The sequence below is a fragment of the Salvelinus fontinalis genome, chromosome 1 (genome assembly GCF_029448725.1).
Source record: "Salvelinus fontinalis isolate EN_2023a chromosome 1, ASM2944872v1, whole genome shotgun sequence".
Taxonomy (NCBI): Eukaryota; Metazoa; Chordata; class Actinopteri; order Salmoniformes; family Salmonidae; genus Salvelinus; species Salvelinus fontinalis.
The window spans coordinates 76,748,492-76,772,261 of NC_074665.1; the positions used below are offsets into that span (position 1 = coordinate 76,748,492).

At 41.6% G+C, this 23,770-nt stretch overlaps 1 protein-coding gene across 3 annotated transcripts in view; it reads right to left on the reverse strand.

The window, feature by feature from the left end:
* Positions 1–23,770, reverse strand: part of LOC129820709 (cytohesin-3) — a 50,641-nt gene that overhangs the window by 13,852 nt on the left and 13,019 nt on the right. For 2 of the 3 annotated variants that reach the window (XM_055878011.1, XM_055879524.1), the window contains exons 2-7: positions 17,624–17,706; positions 17,353–17,417; positions 16,924–16,990; positions 16,488–16,606; positions 9,806–9,886; positions 9,524–9,636 (exon numbers count right to left, since the gene is read on the reverse strand). In XM_055878011.1, the coding sequence (XP_055733986.1) occupies positions 9,524–9,636; positions 9,806–9,886; positions 16,488–16,606; positions 16,924–16,990; positions 17,353–17,417; positions 17,624–17,706 (528 nt within the window). The remainder of the gene's footprint in view (positions 1–9,523; positions 9,637–9,805; positions 9,887–16,487; positions 16,607–16,923; positions 16,991–17,352; positions 17,418–17,623; positions 17,707–23,770) is intronic. The other variant, XM_055878856.1, reaches the window with a different exon arrangement.

Sequence of the window (23,770 nt, forward strand, 5' to 3'; positions counted from 1 at the left end):
CTGTTACTACTACTAGTAGAGACTCAATGTCTTTAAGTAATATATCCCAATAGTCAATTGACACACCGTAACATAAAAGAAAATCTGTAAATTTAAGCTCAAGATATGTTTTTTTTCCTCTAAGACCCCCACAAGTGTCACAGGCAACAGTACTGGGTTTTTTTAAAGTATGAAGGTAGTTTTTGTATATGTATAAAAATAAATATATTTCATGGGCTTTCTTATATCTCCTAGATTTAGGACAAACACTTCAAAACCTTTCTTATTATTTTTTGACTGTTTTGCTATTTGAATGTGTTATTCAATGTGTTTCTATGGGCTATAGTAGTAAAGGCCAAAATCTGTGTACTATGAGTTCTGGTACTGTTGTTCTGCTCTGTACATGACAAACTATCTGTTCAAGTCAGAGCAGAGACGTGTCCATTGTGAACAGAGCACAGATAAACAGCACAGTCCTGCCCCTCTCTGAATGAACCCATGACTAGCATAGAAAATGAACTAGAAAACAATTTACTACCTACTGTGGAAATAATATCCTTTCTCTGGCTCTTTTTCGTAAATAGTTCCAGATTGTTTGGGGATAAGAAGTTGTGTGTCGAAACCTGCACGGCGCCTTCACCATGTGCTGCCACTTTAAGAGCGCACCAGCTGTCAGGAAGGAGGAAGTAAATATGGCTCTTCTGTCCCTTTGTGAGAGAGGTCGGGCAGCAGTTTATGTGTGTGCCACTCATTACAGAAGCCTTGGTCATTTTCTATGTGCTTAGATTATAAAAGTTATAAATTAGATCGCCTGTTTTTTCATTCTACTCCCAATGTGTTTGGAACCGGTTGGGGCCGTTCAAACTTTAGCTCTTATGATTTACTTGAAACATTGTGGAGAACCGAGCACGCCCCCATTTTCATCGACAGGGCTGTAGTGGAGCAGGTTGAGAGCTTCAAGTTCCTTGGTGTCCAGATCAACAACAAACTAGAATGGTCCAAACACACCAAGACAGTCGTGAAAAGGGCACGACAAAGCCTAATCCCCCTCAGGAAACTAAAAAGAAATGGCATGGGTCCTGAGATCCTCAAAAGGTTCTACAGCTGCAACATCAAGAGCATCCTGACTGGTTGCATCAATGCCTGGTATGGCAACTGCTCGGCCTCCGACACTACAGGGGGTAGTGCGTACGGCCCAGTACATCACTGGGGCTAAGCTGCCTGCCATCCAGGACCTCTACACCAGGCGGTGTCAGAGGAAGGCCCTAAAAATTGTCAGACCCCAGCCACCCCAGTCATAGACTGTTCTCTCTACTTCCGCAGGCAAGCAGTACCGGAGTGCCAAGTCTAGGGCAAAAAGGCTTCTCAACAGTTTTTACCCCCAAGCCATAAGACTCCTGAACAGGTAATCAAATGGCTACCCGGACTATTTGCATTGTGTGCCCCCCCAACCCCTCTTCTTACGCTGCTGCTACTCTCTGTTTATCATATATGCATTGTCACTTTAACTATACATTCATGTACATACTACCTCAAATTGGGCCGACCAACCAGTGCTCCCACACATTGGCTAACCGGGCTATCTGCATTGTGTCCCACCCACCAACCCCTCTTTTACGCCACTACTACTCTCTGTTCATCATATATGCATAGTCACTATAACCATATCTACATGTACATACTACCTCAATCAGCCTGACTAACCGGTGTCTGCATGTAGCCTCGCTACTGTATATAGCCTGTCTTTTTACTGTCGTTTTATTTCTTTACCTACCTATTGTTCACCTAATACCTTTTTTGCACTATTGGTTAGCGCTTTTAAGTAAGCATTTCACTGTAATACCTGTTGTATTTGGCGCACGTGACAAATAAACTTTGATTTGTCAAACAAACATGTGTATTGGACAGACAGACGAGTTCAACTCCAAGCCGGAAGTCAACCGCTAAAACAGATAGCATGCGATGGTTTCCTTTTCCCTCTCTGGCTTTACACTGAAGCCGACTCGCTCTTCTAGCGCTACGTGCCCTTTGATGTTCAGTGCCGCTGGACAATTATTGCCCTGCAGTATGTATTTTTGACATGTGTTCAGGGGAGTGTGCATTATTTTTGGATTATTGATTGAACTAGGTTGTTTTTTTGTGGGACTATTGTAATTTGGCCTAGGAGACTTGGGACATTAAGTTTTTTTTTTTTTTGTCTACACACACACACTATTTTCCCGGTAATTTAGAAGTGTTCCATCCCGAGAATAAATAATTTCCCCCCCAGGAAACCTGGCATTTCCCGCCAAAACTGGAAGCATCATTCAAACACAGGAGGTTGGTGGCACCTTAATTGGGGAGGACGGGCTTGTAGTAATGGCTGGAGTGGAATAGGTGGAATGGTATCAAACACATGGTTTCCTTGTGTTTGATGCCATTCGATTTGCTCCGTTCAAGCCATTCTAATGAGCCGTCCTCCCCTCAGTAGCCTCCACTGCGTGATTCAAAAGCATTTAAATACTGTGTCTGGATTTGATCAGAGCTTTGATCAGCATGAACATTCAAGCCTGATACTACCTCAGGCTGAGGAGCCCTACATTAACAAACCTGATACTACCTCAGGCTGAGAAGTCCTACGTTAACAACATTTAATAAGCCCAAATGATTGTGCCGTTATCCAATACATATATGCTATCGGCTACTGCACATTACGCGCGACAGCAATAAAACGGCCATTGATATAGCTAACTATATACTCTGTTGGGTAACTAAATGAAACTACCTCCAGTTGGCTAATCTTTGAGTGTGAACTATATTACTGTACTGTATTATATGGACTGGAATTAAACACATTCCAATCATGATAAAGCAGAAGAGAACGTGATTTTGGTGCAGCACATGCGGCCTACAAAGTTACAAGTATAGGCTAGCGGATTTGATTTCAATTTTGAAATATAATAGTGCCCATCTGTATAATTAGTAGACCGACGCATATAAACTCAGCAACAACAAAAAAATGTCCCTTTTTTCGGACACGGTCTTTCAAAGATAATCTAAATAACTTCACAGATCTTCATTGTAAAGGGTTTAAACACAGTTTCCCATGCCTGTTCAATGAACCATAAACAATTAATGAACATGCACCTGTGGAACGGTCATTAAGACACTAACAGCTTACAGAAGGTAGGCAATTAGTCACAGTAAGGACAATAAAGAGGCCTTTCTACTGACTGGAAAACATCCACGGTCCTGGATCATCTGCGTGAACATGCCTTGGCATGCTGCAAGGAGGCATGAGGACTGCAGCTGTGGCCAGGGAAATAAATTGCAATGTCCATACTGTGAGACGCCCAAGACAGCGCTACAGGGAGATAGGACTATCAGCTGTCCGGCCTCACAGTGGCAGACCACGTGTAACAACACCTGCACAGAATCGGTACATTCGAACATCACACCTGCGGGACAGGTACAGGATGGCAACAACAACTGCCCGAGTTACACCAGGAACGCACAAAGACAACCTCCTCCCTCATGTGGTACCCTTCCTGCAGGTTCATTCTAACATGACCCTCCAGCATGACAATGCCACAAGCCATACTGCTCATTCCTGTGCATGATTTCCTGCAAGACAGGAATGTCAGTGTTCTGCCATGGCCAGCGAAGTGCACGGCTCTCAATCCCATTGAGCACGTCTGGGACCTGTTGGATCGGAGGGTGAGGGCTAGGGCAATTCCCCCCAGAAATGTCCGGGAACTTGCAGGTGCCTTGGTGGAAGAGAGGGGTAACAACACCACTCTTCCACCACCGAGGTGAATGTTCATTAATTGTTTATGGTTCATTGAACAAGCATGGGAAACAGTGTTTAAAACCTTTACAATGAAGATCTGTGAAGTTACTTGGATTTTTACAAATTATCTTTCAAAGACGGGGTCCTGAAAAAGGGACGTTTCTTTTTTTGCTGAGATTGTGTGTGTGTATATATATATATATATATATATATATACAGAATTTTTACTAGGATTAAATGTCAGGAATTGTGAAAACTGAGTTCAAATGCTTTGGCTAAGGTGTATGTAAACTTCCGACTTCAAATGTGTGTGTGTGTGTGTGTGTGTGTATTACACACACACAGTTGAAGTTGGAAGTTTACATACACCTTAGCCAAAGCATTTAAACTCAGTTTTCACAATTCCTGACATTTAATCCTAGTAAAAATTCCGTTTTTAGGTCAGTTAGGATCACCACTTTTATTTTAAGAATGTGAAATGTCAGAATAATAGTAGCGAATTATTTATTTCAGCTTTTATTTCTTTCATCACATTTCCCAGTGGGTCAGAAGTATACATACATTCAATTAGTATTTAGTAGCATTGCCTTTAAATTGTTTAACTTGGGTCAAACGTTTCGGGTAGCCTTCCACAAGCTTCCCACAATAAGTTGGGTGAATTTTGGCTCATTCCTCCTGAGAGCTGCTGTAACTGAGTCAGGTTTGTAGGCCTCCTTGCTCACACAAGCTTTTTCCGTTCTGCCCACACATTTTCTATAGGATTATGGTCAGGGCCTTGTAATGGCCACTCCAATACCTTGACTTTGTTGTCCTTAAGCCATCTTTCCACAACTTTGGAAGTATGCTTGGGGTCATTGTCCATTTGGAAGACCCATTTGAGACCAAGCTTTAACTTCCTGACTGATGTCCTGAGATGTTGCTTCAATATATTCACAATTTTCCTTCATGATGCCATTTATTTTGTGAAGTGCACCAGTCCCTCCTGCAGCAAAGCACCCCCACAACATGATGCTGCCACCCCCGTGCATCACGGTTGGGATGGTGTTCTTCGGCTTGCAAGCTTCCCCCTTTTTCCTCCAAACATAATGGTCATTATGGCTAAACAGTTCTATTTTTGTTTCATCAGACCAGAGAACATTTCACCAAAAATTACAATCTTTGTGCCCATGTGCAGTTGCAAACCGTAGTCTGGCTTTTTTATGGCGGTTTTGGAGCAGTGGCTTCTTCCTTGCTGAGCGGCCTTTCAGGTTATGTCGATATAGGACTTGTTTTACTGTGGATATAGATACCATTTGCGACCAAGATTTAACTTCCTGACTGATGTCTTGAGATGTTGCTTCAATATATTCACAATTTTCCTTCCTCGTGATGCCATTTATTTTGTGAAGTGCACCAGTCCCTCCGGCAGCAAAGCACCCCCACAACATGGTAATCCCACCCCTGTCCTTCACGATTGGGATGGTGTTCTTCAGCTTGCAAGCCTCCCCCTTTTCCCTTGTTTTACTGTGGATATAGATACTTTTGTACCCGTTTCCTCCAGCATCTTCACAAGGTCCTTTGCTGTTGTTCTGGAATTGACTTGCACTTTTTGCACCAAAGTACGTTCATCTCTAGGAGACAGAACACGTCTCCTTCCTGAGCGGTATGACGGCTGCGTGGTCCCATGGTGTTTATACTTGTGTACTATTGTTTGTACAGATGAACGTGGTACCTTCAGGCGTTTGGAAATTGCTCCCAAGGATGAACCAGACTTGTGGAGGTCTACAATATTTTTTCTGAGGTCTTGGCTGATTTATTTTCCCATGAAGCAAGCAAAGAGGCACTGCGTTTGAAGGTAAGCCTTGAAATACATCCACAGGTACACCTCCAATTGACTCAAATTATGTCAATTAGCCTATCAGAATCTTCTAAAGCCATGACATAATCTTCTGGAATTTTCCAATCTGTTTAAAGGCACAGTCATCTTGTGTATGTAAACTTCTGACCCACTGGAATTGTGATCCAGTGAATTATAAGTGAAATAATCTGTCTGTAAACAATTGTTGGACAAATTACTTGTGTCATGCACAAAGTAGATGTCCTAACCGACTTGCCAAAACTATAGTTTGTTAACAAGACATTTGTGGAGTGGTTGAAAAACAAGTTAATGACTCCAACCTAAGTATATGTAAACAACCGACTTCAACTTTGTTTATATATATATATATATATTATATATATATATATATATATATATATCTGACACACACTTCATAATATTTCTCCTAATGTTATTAGCCTATCTTTCTATTTTTGCTTCATTCCTTCCAACAGTTAAATGAAATGTTTCGTTGTCCTTAACTTCCTCATTCTAAATGTCATCCTTGAATAATATAGGAATAGAATTAGATGCAATAGACTTCAACTTCTCTTCAAAGATTGAATGCTTCTGGTCTGAATAAATAAATGCTGTAAACCTACCACCATCCTCTTTCAAACTACCTGTGAGTTCTCCCTGACGAAGATCATGCAGCCAAAACATGTCAGAGTTATTCATCTTTGTTTACATTGAACATGCCATACAAATAAAGTTGTTTTCATTAATTATATGAAGAGTGCCATAGTCCTCCTTCTTGATGACCCTTGAGTTATTGGCCGGTGCATTTAACAATCAGAAAAAAAGAGCTTGCGTCCCTCTTCCAAGTCTATTGGTAAAAGAAATGCAAAAAAATAGAATGTCCAGCAAGCTATTCTAGTCAAAAGAGCGGCCAGCGGAGCACAGGTGCTTGTGTATTGCGCAAGAGACAGAGGTTAGAAACTTATATTTAGCTAATTAATTATGTGTTATGCATACAGTGGCTTATGCATACCCCCTTGGCATTTTTCCTATTTTGTTGCCTTACAACCTGGAATTAAAATATATTTTTTGGGGGGGGTTTGTATCATTTGATTTACATAACATGCCTACCACTTTGAAGATGCAAAATATTTATTGTGAAACAAACAAATAACACACAAACTGAAAACTTGAGCGTGCATAACTATTCACCCCCCCAAAGTCGATACTTTGTAGAGCCACCTTTTGCAGTAATAACAGCTGCAAGTCTCATGGGGTATGTCTCTATATGCTTGACACATCTAGCCACTGGGATTTTTGCAACATTCTTCAAGGCAAAACTGCTCCAGCTCCTTCAAGTTGGATGGGTTCCGCTGGTGTATACCAATCTTTAAGTCATACCACAGATTCTTAATTGGATTGAGGTCTGGGCTTTGACTAGGCCATTCCAAGACATTTAAATGTTTCCCTTTAAACCACTCGAGTGTTGCTTCAGCAGTATGCTTAGGGTCATTGTCCTGCTGGAAGGTGAACCTCTGTCCCAGTCTCAGATCTCTGGAAGACTGAAACAGGTTTCCCTCAAGAATTTCCCTGCATTTAGCGCCATCCATCCGATGAAAAACATTCCCACAGCATGATGCTGCCGCCACCATGCTTCACTGTGGGGTTGATGTTCTCGGGGTGATGAGAGGTGTTGGGTTCACGCCAGACATAGCGTTTTCCTTGATGAGACTATAATTGAGCTTTTTGGTCATCTGACCAGAGTACCTAATTCCATATGTTTGGTGGGAGTCTCCCACATGCCTTTTGGCAAACATCAAACGTGTTTGCTTATTTTTTTCTTTAAGCAATGGCTTTTTTTTGTGGCCACTTCCGTAAAGCCCAGGTCTGTGGAGTGTACGGCTTAAAGTGGTTCTATGGACAGATACTCCAATCTCCGCTGTGGCGCTTTGCAGCTCCTTCAGGGTCATCTTTGGTCTCTTTGTTGCCTCTCTGATTAATGCCCTCCTTGCCTGGTCCGTGAGTTTTGGTGGGCGGCCCCCTCTTGGCAGGTTTGTTGTGGTGCCATATTATTTCAATTTTTTTAATAATGTATTTAAATGGTGCTCTGTGGGATGTTCAAAGTTTCTGATATTTTCTTTTTATAACCCAACCCTGATCTGTACTTCTCCACAACTTTGTCCCTGACCTGTTTGGAGAGCTCCTTGGTCTACATGGTGGTGCCCCTTGCTTAGTGGTGTTGCAGACTCTGGGGCCTTTCAGAACAGATGTGTATATATATGTATATATATACACTGAGATCATGTGACACTTAAATAAATCCACCTGTGTGCAATCTAACTAACTATGTGACACCTGAAGGTAAGATAACTTATTTAGGGGCTTCATAGCAAAGGGGGTGAATACATATGCACACACCAGTTTTCAGTTTTAAATTATTTATTTTTTAATAAATAAGTAATTTTTCAATTTCACCAATTGATTATTTGGTGTGTGTCCATTACCTGAAATCCAAATAAAAATCCACTTAACTTACAGGTTGTAATGCAACAAAATAGGACAAATACCAAGGGGGATGAATACTTTTGCAACGCACTGTAATAAGGCTAATACTGCAGTGAATGTATTACCTGAGGCTAGGAAATCTAGAGTTGATGGTGAGAGAGAGACTGCTCACACATGCACCGCTTTAAAGCAACGATGTTCAAGTGATAGGATGTTTTAAAAACTCTGCAGCGCCAATAAAAAAATCCAGATGGAGATGGGTAAATTAGACGCACATTGGGTCTTTATATTACTGTAGCATAGGCTATGCTGCAACAAATGTAGGCCTTCATGTCACAAGAAAAAAGTGACCATGATGAGATGATAGGTCTACATGCATGGTGAACTGCGCTCTATACTGAGATGGGCCGTCTGTCCCCACCCTGAGCATTGATTCATCATGTAGAGAAGTCAGATTTAGACATTGCATAGGCTATAATTGAACGGTTCTATTTCACACCATACTGTTCATATAAATCATTTACCGGTTTCTCGCAGTTACTTATCCCGGGAAAAGGTAGTGGTTTTGGGCAGTAAATCTCAGTAACCAGGTTCCCGCTATTCAACACTCACACACACTCCCCCCCTCTGGAAATGAATACGGATATTGCAAATCTTATAATGTTGATGACTGGGTTCTTTAATATCTGTTGCCTCTAATTGCTCTAATCATTATTATTGGTTGGGTTACCCGTGCTGTGACTAGTGGTTATATGGTGTGTCTTATCCTTCCTCTCCACTGGCCAACAGACTACACTCTAGGCAGGCTCTTCTGCTGATGTGTGTTTGGTAGCAGTACTCTCCTACTCCTTTCATATCAGCAGTGTAAATACCTGCCTGACGCCACAACAAAAGTCTTTCCCCCTCTCTAACAGCGCTACAGTAGTCTCATCCAATGCTGGTGTATTTCATATATCTTTTTGCTTACATGGCCGCCTGGACGGATGTTCTAGTGGCTAAATACTTGTTGTTCAGTCTACATGTGAACTTTTGACCCAGGACAGATGGCAATTGTCTCCAATCAATATCAGGAAGTATTCATTAGTGATAATTGAATAACAAGGCTGAGGGTGTCATAGACCCACGGTGTTCAAAACACTGCTACACTAAAACACATATGAACTAACCTAAAACAGTGAGCGGACATTCACCATCTGTAAGTCCCAAATGGCATCCTATACAGTGCACTACATTTGACCAGGGCTAATTTGAATAACAAGGCTGAGGGTGACTGACCCACAGCAGTCAAAACTCTGCTACATTAAAACACGTATGAACTAATGTAAAACAGTGAACAGACATTCACTATCTGTACGTCCAAAATGGCACCCTATTTCCTATATAGTATACGACTATGGGCCCTGGTCAAAAGTACCATTTGGGAAGTAGACAGTGTTGAATGCTGAGGATCAGACCTGTTGACTGGAACACCCCAGGGTTACAGCCGCAGTACCGCGAGGCAAACGCCTCCATCATCCGGTCAATTTTCTGAGCCTCACCAGGTAGACGAAAACTCCACAGGAACTGCCTGCAACAGACAGAGCAGAAACATTGACACTTAGCACCTCATTGAACACAATTTTCAATATCAGTATTGTGTGTGTACCATATAGAAGTATAAACGTCTCCATCAGTTCCTTATAAAGCCAGTTTTGTTCAGTTTGTTCCCTGTTAGATGAGAGAAACACATAGCTCACCTTAAGGCCTGGACGAGGTTGAGGTCAGCAAACTCATGAAGCTCTACGAACGCCTGTAGTACATTGAGGTTAAACTCATCTCTGGGGACACAAGGACATGTAATCCCATCAGGAAATGCTTTTTCCTCAAGGCATTTTTCCAGAGCAAGGAATGGGAATATTATCAAGGGAATATAAAACGTGTCCTGGAGAAGAGATGGAATAGTTGCACACACAGGTTGAGCCCAGAAGGGGAAAACAATATTTCCACTGTGAATGTTCTTTTGTCCAAGCAGATGCTTTTTCCTTTGAATTCCAGACATATGTCTGCCTTCATTGACCCAGACATACATCTGCCTTCATTGACATACAAAGCAGCGCTGCAGGAGTCTGGAAGCAATCTAATAGCTGGCCTACTGAAATGGATCCCGATACCGCGAGGTGCTGGCCTACTGAAATGTATCCCGATACCGCGAGGTGCTGGCCTACTGAAATGTATCCCGATACCGCGAGGTGCTGGCCTACTGAAATGTATCCCGATACCGCGAGGTGCTGGCCTACTGAAATGTATCCCGATACCGCGAGGTGCTGGCCTACTGAAATGTATCCCGATACCGCGAGGTGCTGGCCTACTGAAATGTATCCCGATACCGCGAGGTGCTGGCCTACTGAAATGTATCCCGATACCGCGAGGTGCTGGCCTACTGAAATGTATCCCGATACCGCGAGGTGCTGGCCTACTGAAATGTATCCCGATACCGCGAGGTGCTGGCCTACTGAAATGTATCCCGATACCGCGAGGTGCTGGCCTACTGAAATGTATCCCGATACCGCGAGGTGCTGGCCTACTGAAATGTATCCCGATACCGCGAGGTGCTGGCCTACTGAAATGTATCCCGATACCGCGAGGTGCTGGCCTACTGAAATGTATCCCGATACCGCGAGGTGCTGGCCTACTGAAATGTATCCCGATACCGCGAGGTGCTGGCCTACTGAAATGTATCCCGATACCGCGAGGTGCTGGCCTACTGAAATGTATCCCGATACCTCGAGGAGCTGGCATGGTCCAGGGTGCATTTGATTGATGAAAAACAAGACACAGAATCCAGACACAGGAGCCTTCTGTGAGAGAGATGTTGCAGCGCCAAAGGGGAGTTTGAGAGAAAGTCAACATCACCTTTGAAGCTATGTGGCCTGTGGTCCTCTGATGTTGTTTATGTAACATCCATTTGAATGTTCGAGCTTAAAATCGGCAGTGTTTCCTACTTAAAGCATGTAGAGGTCAAAAATCCAGAAAATCACATTGTATGATTTTTAAGTAATTCATTTGCATTTTATTGCATGACATAAGTATTTGATACATCAGAAAAGCAGAACTTAATATTTGGTACAGAAACCTTTGTTTGCAATTACAGAGATCATACGTTTCCTGTAGTTCTTGACCAGGTTTGCACACACTGCAGCAGGGATTTTGGCCCACTCCTCCATACAGACCTTCTCCAGATCCTTCAGGTTTCGGGGCTGTCCTGGCCAATACGGACTTTCAGCTCCCTCCAAAGATGTTCTATTGGGTTCAGGTCTGGAGACTGGCTAGGCCACTCCAGGACCTTGAGATGCTTCTTACGGAGCCACTCCTTAGTTGCCCTGGCTGTGTGTTTCGGGTCGTTGTCATGCTGGAAGACCCAGCCACGACCCATCTTCAAAGCTCTTACTGAGGGAAGGAGGTTGTTGGCCAAGATCTCGCAATACATGGCCCCATCCATCCTCCCCTCAATACGGTGCAGTCGTCCTGTCCCCTTTGCAGAAAAGCATCCCCAAAGAATGATGTTTCCACCTCCATGCTTCACGGTGTTCTTGGGGTTGTACTCATCCTTCTTCCTCCAAACACGGCGAGTGGAGTTTAGACCAAAAAGCTCTATTTTTGTCTCATCAGACCACATGACCTTCTCCCATTCCTCCTCTGGATCATCCAGATGGTCATTGGCAAACTTCAGACGGGCCTGGACATACGCTGGCTTGAGCAGGGGGACCTTGCAGGATTTTAATCCATGACGGCGTAGTGTGTTACTAATGGTTTTCTTTGAGACTGTGGTCCCAGCTCTCTTCAGGTCATTGACCAGGTTCTGCCGTGTAGTTCTGGGCTGATCCCTCACCTTCCTCATGATCATTGATGCCCCACGAGGTGAGATCTTGCATGGAACCCCAGACCGAGGGTGATTGACTGTCATCTTGAACTTCTTCCATTTTCTAATACTTGCACCAAAAGTTTTTGCCTTCTCACCAAGCTGCTTGCCTATTGTCCTGTAGCCCATCCCAGCCTTGTGCAGGTCTACAATTTTATCCCTGATGTCCTTACACAGCTCTCTGGTCTTGGCCATTGTGGAGAGGTTGGAGTCTGTTTGATTGAGTGTGTGTACAGGTGCAGTTAATACAGGTAATGAGTGGAGAACAGGAGAGCTTCTTAAAGAAAAACTAACAGGTCTGTGAGAGCCGGAATTCTTACTGGTTGGTAGGTGATCAAATACTTATGTCATGCACTAAAATGCTAATTAATTACTTAAAAATCATACAATGTGATTTTCAGGATTTTTGTTTTAGATTACGTATCTCACAGTTGAAGTGTACCTATGATAAAAATTACAGACCTCTACATGCTTTGTAAGTAGGAAAACCTGCAAAATCAGCAGTGTATCAAATACTTGTTCTCCCCACTGTATATATATATATATATAAAATCACTCAAACTTCAGAAGGCAACCAAACAAAGTTAAGTAAATAGAGAGAAATATCTAATAAACAATCTCTTCTAAAGAACCGATCAAACTTATAAAAACAGTTTTATTAATGATGTACTACAGAATTTTGTCAATATCTCACTTAAAACATTAATCTGAGAAAATGTAAACTTGTATTCTATCAACAGGAGTTAAGAAAAGCGTGGAAATCAGGACAAGATTACTAAAACATTGATCAGACCCCATCTGATTGTGTCATTCAAGACAGACTCGCACACTCCCTTACGGAAAAAACATTTGAAATTCACGTTTCACATGACAACATGCAAAAGCAACATGTAATAACGTGAAACTACACGTGAAAACGTTAACTCGTGAAATAAATTTGACAACCTGGGGATGCAAAATTAACATTTTTCACATGTAAAACAGAGTCCGATGTTCACGTGTGAAAATCCAATTTCACATGTGAATCTTCAATTCTTCAATGTGAGGTAAAAACATGTTATTGTCCTCACATGTGAAACTAAATTTAATACATGTGATTATATTTAATTAGCATTGTCATGTGTTTTTTTTGTAAGGAAATAAATTAAATGGTATGGGGGTTAAGGGAAGTGGAATGCTCTGTAAAAAAAAAAACTTTAATTAATGACATTATGATTACATTTAAAATGATGACTTTCAATATTACCCCACCTGGGATTTGGGGTATGCTAATCTTTCTGCTGCACCACAAAGTCTGTAGCATTCTCAGAAGTCCCCTACACATTCATGACCTATAGTACATCTCTACACTGAGCAACAGAGTGCCATCTGACTGCTATTTTAGTTATCAGTTTTTCTGACTTAATTGATATAATCAATTTGAGGGTTTTCTGTACAGTTGTCTAATGTTGGTGGGGCATATTATTCTGGTTTAATGATACCCCTGAATCACTGTGATAAATAGTTTTTCTCAGAGTATTTTCAACAACGCTGAGTTTCTTTGAAGTCCAAAGTGTAGGAATACAGGTGAAAATCAGTTAACACAGACATTGTGGCATAGCAGAAGTATTGGAATACCGTGAACCAAGAGGTTGTGGGTTCAAATCCCAGGTGGCGACATGTTGAATAATAGTTACTGTATAAATAAACATACAGTGTAATCATATGGTAAAGTGTCAAATGCAGTGCATTCGGAAAGTATTCAGACCCCTTGACTTTTTCCACATTGAGACATTACAGCCTTATTCTAAAATGGATTAGAATTGTCCCCCCCCCCCCAATCAACACAATACTGCGACTATTTTGTGATGTTCCGGTGACATCCTATCCACTGTTCAGGGAATCACCATTAATCCACGTGATAAATTATGTGATCACATGTGAAATGTTCCAAAACCACATGGTTTTACATGTGCAAAACGTGAAAATCCGTTACCTTCCATAAGGTCTCATCTCTCTCACACATCTGTAATTACAATGTGACAGACAGACGGAGTATGTGGACACCCCTTGAAATTAGTGTATTCGGTATTTCAGCCACACCCGTTGCTGACAGGTGTATAAAATCGAACACACAGCCATGCAATTTCCATAGACAAACATTGTCAGTAGAATGGCCTCACTGAAGAGCTCAGTGACTTTCAACATGCCACCTTTCCAATAAGTCAGTTGGTCAAATTTCTGCCCTACTAGAGCTACCCCAGCCAACTGTAAGTGCTGTGAAATGGAAACATCTAGGAGCAACAACGGCTCAGCCGCAAAGTGGTAGGCCACACAAGCACACAGAATGGGACAGCCGAGTGCTGAAGCGCGTAGCGCATAAAAATAGCCTGTCCTCAGTTGCAGCACTCACTACAGAGTTCCAAACTGCCTCTGGAAGCAACGTCAGCACAAGAACTGTTTGTGAGCTTCATGAAAGCGCCATGCGCAATGCCAAGTGTCGGCTGGAGTGGTGTAAAGCTCACAGCCATTGGACTCTGGAGCAGTGGAAGCGTGTTCGCTGGAGTGATGAAACACGCATCCCCATCTGGCAGGCCAACAGACGAACAGACTGGGTTTGGCGGATGCAAGGAGAACGCTACATGCTCGAATGCACAATGCCAACTGTAAAGTTTGGTGGAGGAGGAATAACGTTCTGGGGCTATTTTTCCTGTTGTTTCGGGCTAGGCCCCTTAGTTCCAGTGAAGGGAAACCTTAACACTACAGCATGACAATGCCCTCGTGCACAAAGCGAGGTCCATGCAAAAATGGTTTGTCGTGATCAGTGTGGAAGAACTTCACTGTCCTGCAAAAAGCTCTAACCTCAACCCCATCGAACACCTTTGGGATGAATTGGAACGTCGACTGCAAGCCACGCCTAATCGCCTAACATCAGTGCCTCACTTCATTAATGCTTGTGGCTGAATAATCACAAGTCCCCGCTGCAATGTTCCAACATCTAATGGAGAGCCTTCCCAGAAGAGTGGATGCTGTTGTAGCAGCAAAGGGGAGACCAACTCCATATTAATGCCCATGATTTTGGAATGAGATGTTCGACGAGCAGGTGTCCACATACTTTTGGTCGTGTAGTGAGTCATCTGAAGCTGCCAGCAGTGTTGTCTTTAAGTCATATAAACTGCTGTATCTCTAGTCCCAAGCCAGCCCCCGACCTCTTACCTGAGAGTGTGTTTCTGCGCTGAGTTAAATGGCGAAATAAAGTGTTTTTTTATGGCTAGTCAGGTGTTCACAGTGGGGTGGCGAGACACCCACGACAGATCGTTGCCAAGGTGATTTGTATTCTGAGGGAACCAGGTGGCCACTTTCATCAATAAATCCAGACCATAATAACCCGTGGAGATGGCCTCAGAATCAGGGAACGAATGGACTAATAAAGAGGTGGACATAAATCTGCAGCACAGCTTTATAAGCATGACAGGGAGAGAAAACAGTATCTCTACTAGGCAGATACAGTGCCTTGCAAAAGTATTCACCGGCTTGGCATTTTTTCTATTTTGTTGCATTACAACCTGTAATTTAAATAGATTATTCATTTAAACTTTGTTTAAAAAATAAAAACTGAAAAGTGGTGCGTGCATATGTATTCACCCCCTTTGTTTTGATGTGCCTTAACAAGATCTGGTGCAACCAATTACCTTCAGAAGTCACATAATTAGTTCAAAACAGTCCACCTGTGTGCAATCTAAGTGCCACATGATCCGTCACATGATCTCAGTATATGTACACACACACCTGTTCTGAAAGGCCCCAGAGTCTGTCACACCACTAAGCAAGGGGCACTATGAAGACCAAGGAAACCTCCAAACAGGTCAGGGACAAAGTTGTGAAGAAGTACAGATCAGGGTTGGGTTATAAAAAAAATATCCGAAACTTTGGACATCCCACAGAGCACCATTAAATTCATTATTCAAAAATGGAAAGAATATGGCACCACAACAAACCTGCCAAGAGAGGGCCGCCCACCAAAACACACGGACCAGGCAAGGAGGGCATTAATTAGAGAGGCTCGAGTGGTTTAAGGGGAAACATTTAAATGTCTTGGAATGGCCTAGTCAAAACCCATACCTCAATGCAATTGAGAATCTGTGGTATGACTTAGACTGCTGTACACCAGCGGAACCCATCCAACTTGAAGGAGCTGGAGCAGTTTTGCCCCCAAGAATGGGGGGAAAACATCCCAGTGGCTAGATGTGCCAAGCTTATAGAGACAAACCCCAAAAGACTTGCAGCTGTAATTGCTGCAAAAGGTGGCTCTACAAAGTATTGACTTTGGGGGGGTGAATAGTTATGCACACTCAAGTTCAGTTCTTTTGTGTTATTTCTTGTTTGTTTCACAATAAAAAAATATTGTGTGGCATGTTGTGTAAATCCAATGATACAAACCCCCAAAAATCTATTTTAACTCCAGGTTGTAAGGCAACAAAATAGGAAAACTGCCTAGGGGGTGAATACTTGCACAAGCCACTGTAGATGGGATGGCTTACCGCTCCCCTAAGTAATCTCCGATGACAGTCTTGTTCAGGCCCTCACCCTTGTAGAGGAACTGAGAGATATCTTCTGGGGTGTGCTGCAGAAGGTCGTTTTCCAGGAGAAACTGGATCCCCTGGAACACAAGATGGAGAACAGACAGAGGACTGTTTATCTCAATCATTGGTGAATGATTCTATCAGAGCAGCAGTATATGACAGGGGTCCATTACTAGACAACACCCAGAAAAGCCATTCCAGGACTGAAATAAAAGAGGCCATCAAAGAAGCCTGGGCCATATGTACAAACATAAACATAGCTTTTAATATCACAGGGGTACATTACTGGACACAACCCCGCCAAAAGCTATCCCAGAGCTGAAATAAAAGACTGAAGATGTGGCCATCCCTGAATCCTGAGGCTCTGATCATAAACATTTCAGCCTGAAAATACCTTCTTAGGATCCATGTTGAATTTCTTCCTCCCCATGGCAATCTGTTTGTTCCTCTGTGTAATTTTGCTGTGAGACATGACATGGAAGAAAAACCATGAATAACCTTCTATACAATCAACCAACTTAAAAAACATCAACATTACTTTACATGTAAAAAGGTACCTTTTCAACCTTCAGCTGTTCAGACAGACCCATTAGTGCTGTATACATTGAGCCAGATTGAATCAACTAATGATAGGAAACTGAGCAGGCTGATAGATGAGATTATAAAATAGTTCCGTCACATTTTGGGTAAGGACATTAGATATGGTACACCAGCTAAGACTGATTGAAATCACTGCACAACACATACTTGTTCAGTCTTCTCGTTAGAACAGTGAAAATCAAATGCAAGCACCAGTGAATGAGACCATGGGCTGTTCACCCACCTCTCTCCTACACACGTTAGTTGCTCAATCTCAGTCATGACTTCAGCTATCTCAAACTTCAAGCGCTGAGAGGGGAAGAAAAGGAAATATAATTGGTATCTTGGAATAAGCTCATTCAGACAAAATTATTCAACCTAATGAACAGAGACCTAGACAGGGATTAGACATTCTGAGAAAATGATACAAGCTACACGAGCATATCAGAAAAACACTTTTCCTCAAAGCTTTGCTAGCTACTAAGCCGAGCCACAGCAACTTCAAGGCTACCCACCTCAATATCATCCAGCAGCTCTCTCTTCCTCCGCCGGATGTTTGACAGCTCATCCCTCTCTTCCAGCGAGAGATCCTCAGGTACTGAAGAGAGAGAAACCTTCTTAGTCTTACTGCTGATACATCGTCTTACATTACATGACACCACACACACTAACTAAGCCTGCTAGAGTACGATGACCATCACACTAAATAACTAACTAAGCCTGCTAGAGTACGCCGACCGTCACGCTAACTAACTAAGCCTGCTAGAGTACGCCGACCGTCACGCTAACTAACTAAGCCTGCTAGAGTACGCCGACCGTCACGCTAACTAACTAAGCCTGCTAGAGTACGCCGACCGTCACGCTAACTAACTAAGCCTGCTAGAGTACGCCGACCGTCACGCTAACTAACTAAGCCTGCTAGAGTACGCCGACCGTCACGCTAACGAACTAAGCCTGCTAGAGTACGCCGACCGTCACGCTAACTAACTAACCCTGCTAGAGTACGACGACCGTCACGCTAACGAACTAAGCCTGCTAGAGTACGCCGACCGTCACGCTAACGAACTAAGCCTGCTAGAGTACGACGACTGTCACGCTAACTAACTAAGCCTGCTAGAGTAACATAACCGTTATACTAACTAAGCCTGCTACAGTAACATAACCGTTATACTGACTAACTAAGCCTGCTACAGTAACATAACCGTTATACTGACTAAGCCTGCTACAGTAACATAACCGTTATACTGACTAAGCCTGCTACAGTACCATGACCATTATACTAACTAACTAAGCCTGCTACAGTAACATAACCGTTATACTGACTAACTAAGCCTGCTACAGTAACATAACCGTTATACTAACTAAGCCTGCTACAGTAACATAACCGTTATACTAACTAAGCCTGCTACAGTAACATAACTGTCATACTGACTAAGCCTGCTACAGTAACATAACTGTTATACTGACTGACTAACTAAGCCTGCTACAGTAACATAACCGTTATACTGACTGACTAACTAAGCCTGCTACAGTAATATAACCGTTATACTGACTGACTAACTAAGCCTGCTACAGTAACATAACCGTTATACTGACTGACTAACTAAGCCTGCTACAGTAACATAACCGTTATACTGACTGACTAACTAAGCCTGCTACAGTAACATAACTGTTATACTGACTAACTAAGCCTGCTACAGTAACATAACTGTTATACTGACTAACTAAGCCTGCTACAGTAACATAACCGTTATACTAACTAAGCCTGCTACAGGAACATAACCGTTATACTGACTAACTAAGCCTGCTACAGTAACATAACCGTTATACTAACTAACTAAGCCTGCTACAGTAACATAACCGTTATACTGACTAACTAAGCCTGCTACAGTAACATAACCGTTATACTGACTAACTAAGCCTGCTACAGTAACATAACCGTTATACTGACTAAGCCTGCTACAGTAACATAACCGTTATACTAACTAAGCCTGCTACAGTAACATAACTGTTATACTAACTAAGCCTGCTACAGTAACATAACTGTTATACTGACTAACTAAGCCTGCTACAGTAACATAACCGTTATACTAACTAAGCCTGCTACAGTAACATAACTGTTATACTGACTAACTAAGCCTGCTACAGTAACATAACTGTTATACTGACTAACTAAGCCTGCTACAGTAACATAACCGTTATACTAACTAAGCCTGCTACAGTAACATAACCGTTATACTAACTAAGCCTGCTACAGTAACATAACCGTTATACTGACTAAGCCTGCTACAGTAACATAACCGTTATACTGACTAACTAAGCCTGCTACAGTAACATAACCGTTATACTGACTAAGCCTGCTACAGTACCATGACCATTATACTAACTAACTAAGCCTGCTACAGTAACATAACCGTTATACTGACTAACTAAGCCTGCTACAGTAACATAACCGTTATACTGACTAACTAAGCCTGCTACAGTAACATAACCGTTATACTGACTAACTAAGCCTGCTACAGTAACATAACCGTTATACTAACTAAGCCTGCTACAGTAACATAACCGTTATACTGACTGACTAACTAAGCCTGCTACAGTAACATAACCGTTATACTGACTGACTAACTAAGCCTGCTACAGTAACATAACCGTTATACTAACTGACTAACTAAGCCTGCTACAGTAACATAACCGCTATACTAACTAAGCCTGCTACAGAAACATAACTGTTATACTGACTAACTAAGCCTGCTACAGTAACATAACCGTTATACTGACTAAGCCTGCTACAGTAACATAACCGTTATACTGACTAAGCCTGCTACAGTAACATAACCGTTATACTAACTGACTAACTAAGCCTGCTACAGTAACATAACCGCTATACTAACTAAGCCTGCTTCAGTAACATAACTGTTATACTGACTAACTAAGCCTGCTACAGTAACATAACCGTTATACTGACTAAGCCTGCTACAGTAACATAACCGTTATACTGACTAAGCCTGCTACAGTAACATAACCGTTATACTGACTAAGCCTGCTACAGTAACATAACCGTTATACTGACTAAGCCTGCTACAGTAACATAACTGTTATACTAACTAAGCCTGCTACAGTAACATAACCGTTATACTAACTAAGCCTGCTACAGTAACATAACCGTTATACTGACTAACTAAGCCTGCTACAGTAACATAACCGTTATACTAACTAACTAAGCCTGCTACAGTAACATAACCGTTATACTAACTAACTAAGCCTGCTACAGTAACATAACCGTTATACTGACTAACTACGCCTGCTACAGTAACATAACCGTTATACTGACTAACTAAGCCTGCTACAGTAACATAACCGTTATACTAACTAACTAAGCCTGCTACAGTAACATAACCATTATACTGACTAACTAAGCCTGCTACAGTAACATAACCGTTATACTGACTAACTAAGCCTGCTACAGTAACATAACTGTTATACTGACTAACTAAGCCTGCTACAGTAACATAACCGTTATACTGACTAAGCCTGCTACAGTAACATAACCGTTATACTAAATAAGCCTGCTACAGTAACATAACTGTTATACTGACTAACTAAGCCTGCTACAGTAACATAACCGTTATACTGACTAACTAAGCCTGCTACAGTAACATAACCGTTATACTAACTAAGCCTGCTACAGTAACATAACCGTTATACTAACTAAGCCTGCTACAGTAACATAACTGTTATACTGACTAACTAAGCCTGCTACAGTAACATAACTGTTATACTAACTAAGCCTGCTACAGTAACATAACTGTTATACTGACTAAGCCTGCTACAGTACCATAACCGTTATACTGACTAAGCCTGCTACAGTAACATAACAGTTATACTGACTAACTAAGCCTGCTACAGTAACATAACCGTTATACTAACTAAGCCTGCTACAGTAACATAACCGTTATACTAACTAAGCCTGCTACAGTAACATAACCGTTATACTGACTGACTAACTAAGCCTGCTACAGTAACATAACCGTTATACTGACTGACTAACTAAGCCTGCTACAGTAACATAACTGTTATACTGACTAACTAAGCCTGCTACAGTAACATAACCGTTATACTCACTAACTAAGCCTGCTACAGTAACATAACCATTATACTAACTAACTAAGCCTGCTACAGTAACATAACCGTTATACTGACTAAGCCTGCTACAGTACCATGACCATTATACTAACTAACTAAGCCTGCTACAGTAACATAACCGTTATACTGACTAACTAAGCCTGCTACAGTAACATAAACGTTATACTGACTAACTAAGCCTGCTACAGTAACATAACCGTTATACTAACTAAGCCTGCTACAGTAACATAACCGTTATACTAACTAAGCCTGCTACAGTAACATAACCGTTATACTAACTAAGCCTGCTACAGTAACATAACCGTTATACTGACTGACTAACTAAGCCTGCTACAGTAACATAACCGTTATACTGACTGACTAACTAAGCCTGCTACAGTAACATAACTGTTATACTGACTGACTAACTAAGCATGCTACAGTAACATAACCGTTATACTAACTAAGCCTGCTACAGTAACATAACTGTTATACTGACTAACTAAGCCTGCTACAGTAACATAACCGTTATACTGACTAACTAAGCCTGCTACAGTAACATAAACGTTATACTGACTAACTAAGCCTGCTACAGTAACATAACCGTTATACTAACTAAGCCTGATACAGTAACATAACCGTTATACTAACTAAGCCTGCTACAGTAACATAACCGTTATACTAACTAAGCCTGCTACAGTAACATAACCGTTATACTGACTGACTAACTAAGCCTGCTACAGTAACATAACCGTTATACTGACTGACTAACTAAGCCTGCTACAGTAACATAACTGTTATACTGACTGACTAACTAAGCCTGCTACAGTAACATAACCGTTATACTAACTAAGCCTGCTACAGTAACATAACTGTTATACTGACTAACTAAGCCTGCTACAGTAACATAACCGTTATACTGACTAACTAAGCCTGCTACAGTAACATAACCGTTATACTAACTAAGCCTGCTACAGTAACATAACTGTTATACTGACTAACTAAGCCTGCTACAGTAACATAACCGTTATACTGACTAACTAAGCCTGCTACAGTAACATAACCGTTATACTGACTAACTAAGCCTGCTACAGTAACATAACCGTTATACTGACTAACTAAGCCTGCTACAGTAACATAACCGTTATACTGACTAACTAAGCCTGCTACAGTAACATAACCGTTATACTAACTAAGCCTGCTACAGTAACATAACTGTTATACTGACTAACTAAGCCTGCTACAGTAACATAGTCAGTATAACAGTTAACTAAGCCTGCTACAGTAACATAACCGTTATACTAACTAAGCCTGCTACAGTAACATAACCGTTATACTAACTAAGCCTGCTACAGTAACATAACCGTTATACTGACTAACTAAGCCTGCTACAGTAACATAACCGTTATACTAACTAACTAAGCCTGCTACAGTAACATAACCGTTATACTGACTGACTAAGCCTGCTACAGTAACATAACCGTTATACTGACTAACTAAGCCTGCTACAGTAACATAACCGTTATACTGACTAACTAAGCCTGCTACAGTAACATAACCGTTATACTAACTAACTAAGCCTGCTACAGTAACATAACCGTTATACTAACTTACTAAGCCTGCTACAGTAACATAACCGTTATACTGACTAACTAAGCCTGCTACAGTAACATAACCGTTATACTGACTAACTAAGCCTGCTACAGTAACATAACCGTTATACTGACTAACTAAGCCTGCTACAGTAACATAACCGTTATACTGACTAACTAAGCCTGCTACAGTAACATAACCGTTATACTGACTAACTAAGCCTGCTACAGTAACATAACCGTTATACTGACTAACTAAGCCTGCTACAGTAACATAACCGTTATACTGACTAACTAAGCCTGCTACAGTAACATAACCGTTATACTAACTAAGCCTGCTACAGTAACATAACTGTTATACTAACTAACTAAGCCTGCTACAGTAACATAGTCAGTATAACAGTTAACTAAGCCTGCTACAGTAACATAACCGTTATACTAACTAAGCCTGCTACAGTAACATAACCGTTATACTAACTAAGCCTGCTACAGTAACATAACCGTTATACTGACTAACTAAGCCTGCTACAGTAACATAACCGTTATACTAACTAACTAAGCCTGCTACAGTAACATAACCGTTATACTGACTGACTAAGCCTGCTACAGTAACATAACCGTTATACTGACTAACTAAGCCTGCTACAGTAACATAACCGTTATACTGACTAACTAAGCCTGCTACAGTAACATAACCGTTATACTAACTAACTAAGCCTGCTACAGTAACATAACCGTTATATTAACTTACTAAGCCTGCTACAGTAACATAACCGTTATACTGACTAACTAAGCCTGCTACAGTAACATAACCGTTATACTGACTAACTAAGCCTGCTACAGTAACATAACCGTTATACTGACTAACTAAGCCTGCTACAGTAACATAACCGTTATACTGACTAACTAAGCCTGCTACAGTAACATAACCGTTATACTGACTAA